Below are 4,125 nucleotides of genomic sequence, written 5' to 3' on the forward strand. Positions count from 1 at the left end.
GGATAGAATTCACCCTTAAGTTGTTATTACTATGAAGTCTCTACCACCTTCTATGTTAGATCGACATTCTGAACTCAAGTAGAGCTCTATATTATGAAAGTGATACGTGCACTTGCGTAGGAACTCTAATATGTAGGTAGAGATTGTGAATTAAATTAAATTATAATTACAATGTTAGTACCTTCTGGGGCCATCAAACACCATCATTTTAGCTTTGAAAAAATCAAATATACCTTTACATAGATAATGTAGCATGTAAAAATTAAAGTGTAGGTGTTAGATGTGTAAAAACCTGAGGATTGAGCTGTGTTTAGGTAAATCTTCTTCTCTAATTTTTTTTAAGAAAATATAGCTCAGAAAAAAAATCCGTTCATTACAAATTTATTTATATACATTTATAGGTTTTGGATTAGCCATCATAATTTTTTATAACATGTATAATGGAGTTGATGACCAAAACGTGCTTTGGGAAGGTATTGAGCTCTACTTTTTCACGATCATCTCGTAGCTGCAGTGAAATTCTAATGTATGGTCCGGTTCCGAACTTGGGTCACTTAGCAGAGAAACAATTGGTACATTTGATTTTACTACGCCATAAATCCACAAAACCAGTCAATAAATTCGCCACCTTCGTCGGGTTTCTTCCTCTTCCCCTCTTCTACCAATGAAATCAGCGAACATTTGAGGATAAAATAACTTTTTCTCCTCTTCAACACTCTTCCAAGAACCAAAAAGCTTTATTTTAAGGTGAACTTAACATGTCTCTCCGCCATCCATTCCCACTTCTTTTAGGAAAGTACTAGGAAAAATGGTCTTTTGCTGTGTAACAAGCTAACATTTGTGATTCCCAATCAGTTAAAGGGCTTATAAAGCTGCAGATGTTCATCTCATATGGTTTCTGATCTTTCTTCTCCGTATGGGTTCTGGTTATCTGGCTTCATCCCTCTTTCTCGTTCTGTTCTTCAAATGCTTGGCTTTTCAGCAGCCTAACAGTGATGGATTTTTCCTTGCTGATTTCCTTAAAAAAATGGGAGCTAAGCTTCCCTCAACCACCTCTTCTTCCGTTTGCTCTTGGAGCGGAGTTTCCTGTGATTCCAATGGAGAGTATGTGATAGGTTTCGTGGCTTCTGATCTTGGACTCTCTGGCTCTATCCCTGAAAACACCATTGGAAAGCTCAGCAAGCTTCAAGCTTTAGATCTCAGCATCAACAATATTACCAAGTTATCTTCAGATCTATGGGGACTTGGCAGCTCTCTGAAAAGCCTCAACCTTTCAATGAACAGAATTCAGGATTCTCTTCTAAACAACATTGGCAACTTTGGCAACCTGGAAAGCCTCGATCTTTCGCAAAATGATTTCTTCGGAGAAATTCCTGCAGGCATTAGCTCTATGACGAACTTGAGGTTCCTCAATGTCAGCAGAAATGCTTTTGGGGGGAAGATACCAGAGGGAATTGCTGATTGCAAATATCTAGTCACATTAGATCTATCTGTTAATAAGCTCAGTGGGAGCTTACCTGCCGCATTCAAAAATCTAAGCTTTCTGGATCTTTCTAGGAATCAAATTCAAGGAGCCATGCCTGATTTGTCAGGTTTCAAATCCATTCACCATCTCAATGTTTCTAACAATTTGCTTCAAGATTCGATCACTCTTGTATTTCAGGCGACATTAGAGGTATTAGACTTGAGCAATAACCAGTTTTCTCAGGTTAATCTTGGTTCCAGTTTCAATTTTTCTTCCTTGGTTTATCTTGACATTTCCGGGAACAATCTAAACGGAGATCTTTCTAGTATCTTACGCCAGGCTTCGTTGCTTAAGCATTTGAACTTTGCTAACAATAGATTTTCTCAACAAAAATTTCCTCAAATACATGACTTTTATATGCTAGAATACCTCAACTTGTCTGAAACCAATCTAACAGGAAATTGTCCTTCTGAAATATCCCAATTGGTTGGTTTGAAAACACTAGACATTTCTCATAACCAGCTAAGTGGCAAAGTTCCAAATTTGATGATGGTTAACCTTACAATTTTAGACATCTCCTCAAACAATCTCACAGGTGAAATCCCTTCACAGCTTCTCGAAAAGCTGCCACGTATGGAGCTGTTCAACTTCTCCAACAACAACCTCACCTTCTGTGCGAAGAAATTTTTGCTCGAAAGATTCAACTCTTCCTTTATTGGATCACAGAACAGCTGCCCACTGGCAGCAAACCCTGATGCCATTTCATCTATCAATGTTAAGCACAAGAGGTTGAAGCTTGAGTTAGCAATAACCCTCTCAGTGTTTTGTGTTCTAGTAGGAATTATTTGTCTTTCTTTTGCTTGTAGAAAGAGCACAAGATCATGGGCAGTAAAGCAGCTATCTTACAAAGAAGAACAAAATGTTGAAGGCCCTTATTCGTTTCGAACTGATTCAACAGCATGGGTTGCTGATGTCAGGGTAGCCACTTCAGTACCAGTGGTCATGTTTGAGAAGCCATTGTTGAACTTCACCTTTGCTGACCTATTAGCTTCAACAAGCAATTTTGATAGGGGGACACTCTTATCAGAAGGGAGCCTTGGGCCAGTCTATAGAGGCATTCTACCTGGAGGAATTCAAGTTGCCCTGAAGGTTTTGGTTAATGGAGCTGCATTGACTGATCAAGATGTTGCCAAGGAGCTGGAGAGACTTGGAAGAATAAAACATCCCAACATAGTCCCATTGACAGGTTACTGCTTAGCTGGTGATCAGAGAATTGCTATATACGAATATATGGAAAATGGAAATCTTCAAAATCTTTTGCATGATTTGCCATTGGGAGTACAGACTGCAGAAGACTGGAGTACCGATACTTGGGAGAACGAGACTAGCAGTGTTCAAAACATCACTACCGAAGGTGTGACAACTTGGAGATTTAGACACAGAATTGCGCTTGGCGTGGCTCGAGCATTGGCATTTCTGCATCATGGTTGCTTCCCTCAGGTAGTGCACAGAGATGTAAAGGCAAGTAACATCTACCTTGATTCAAACTTGGAGCCCAGGCTTTCACATTTTGGATTGGAGAAGGTTGTGGGGAATGATTTGGATGAAATCTCTGGAGGATCACCTGGATATGTTCCTCCAGAGTTATCTGATCCAGAGAATGCCTCCTCTTCTGCTGCTACTCCAAAGATTGATGTGTTTGGTTTTGGTGTTGTGCTGTTTGAGCTTATTACAGGAAGAAAACCGGTTGGCGAGACTAGTCTGGTAGACTGGGCTCGAGCGCTGGTGAAGAAGAGCCAATGCTCGCTGGCAATCGATCCTAAGATTAGGGAGACTGGACCAGAGAAGCAAATGGAAGAAGCTCTTAGAATTGCTTACTTGTGCACTGCTGACTTGCCTTCCAAGAGGCCATCAATGCAGCAAATTGTGGGTCTTTTGAAGGACATGGAGCCTGTAGCCAGAGATTAGAGTGACAAGGGACAGTCAGATAAGGAGCTGTAAATTTCTTAGTTCATTAATCTAATTCTAGTATTGACTACGAATACTACAATTAAGATATTTCTGAGAAGAGTTCTGTAATTTTTCTAATTGTAGACATATCTCTGCTAGTATTATAATGTGTTTTTGACCCTTTATAATGCATTAGCCTTTAGCCAATATTTCTTGTGGTAATCACTATAAAAAAGCGATTTTGATACTGTTTTGCATTAGTTAAAACTCTTGTAATTACAATTGTGCATTTTAGAAATTGTAACACAAGCGTTGCCATTGTTTTCCGTCAATAAGAGTTTTTGCACTGATGTTGAAACTGCTAGTATAGGTATATTATGGTGGTTTTAGCCGCTGTAGACTAAATTGTAGCAGCTGCTATAGTATTACAGTATTTTAGCTGCTACAAATCTTTGTAGTGATTAACACTGCTATTCACTTGTAATTGTTGTGAATTTGTAGATATGAGAATTGCAATGGTTATAATAAGCATTAGTGAAAGAGCCAATGTCATTTCTAAACAAATCTGAAGAGAGCTTTTCTGAAGAATTCTTCAAAGAAATGGTGACTTAAATACTTGTAGTAGATTATGCAATGTGCAAAGCAGAGATGATATTGTTGGGCAATATAAATTTTTTGGATATATATATATATATATATATATATATATA

At 38.5% G+C, this 4,125-nt stretch overlaps 1 protein-coding gene across 4 annotated transcripts; it reads left to right on the forward strand.

The window, feature by feature from the left end:
* The first annotated feature begins 486 nt into the window (after positions 1–486).
* Positions 487–3,616, forward strand: LOC110034023 (probable LRR receptor-like serine/threonine-protein kinase At2g24230). Of its 4 annotated transcripts, none has more exons than XM_020738252.1 (2): positions 487–2,253; positions 2,332–3,616. In XM_020738252.1, exons 1-2 carry the CDS (start codon positions 917–919, stop codon positions 3,431–3,433), a joined length of 2,439 nt encoding a protein of 812 aa, XP_020593911.1. In that variant the 5' UTR covers positions 487–916; the 3' UTR covers positions 3,434–3,616. The 4 variants fall into 4 exon arrangements, with proteins under 4 accessions (XP_020593911.1, XP_020593912.1, XP_020593910.1 ...); XM_020738253.1 differs by having other exon boundaries at positions 488–1,675; positions 2,078–3,616; XM_020738251.1 differs by having other exon boundaries at positions 488–747; positions 856–3,616.
* The last annotated feature ends 509 nt before the right edge of the window (positions 3,617–4,125 follow it).

The sequence above is a fragment of the Phalaenopsis equestris genome, unplaced genomic scaffold, assembly GCF_001263595.1.
Source record: "Phalaenopsis equestris unplaced genomic scaffold, ASM126359v1 Scaffold001328, whole genome shotgun sequence".
Lineage (NCBI taxonomy): Eukaryota > Viridiplantae > Streptophyta > Magnoliopsida > Asparagales > Orchidaceae > Phalaenopsis > Phalaenopsis equestris.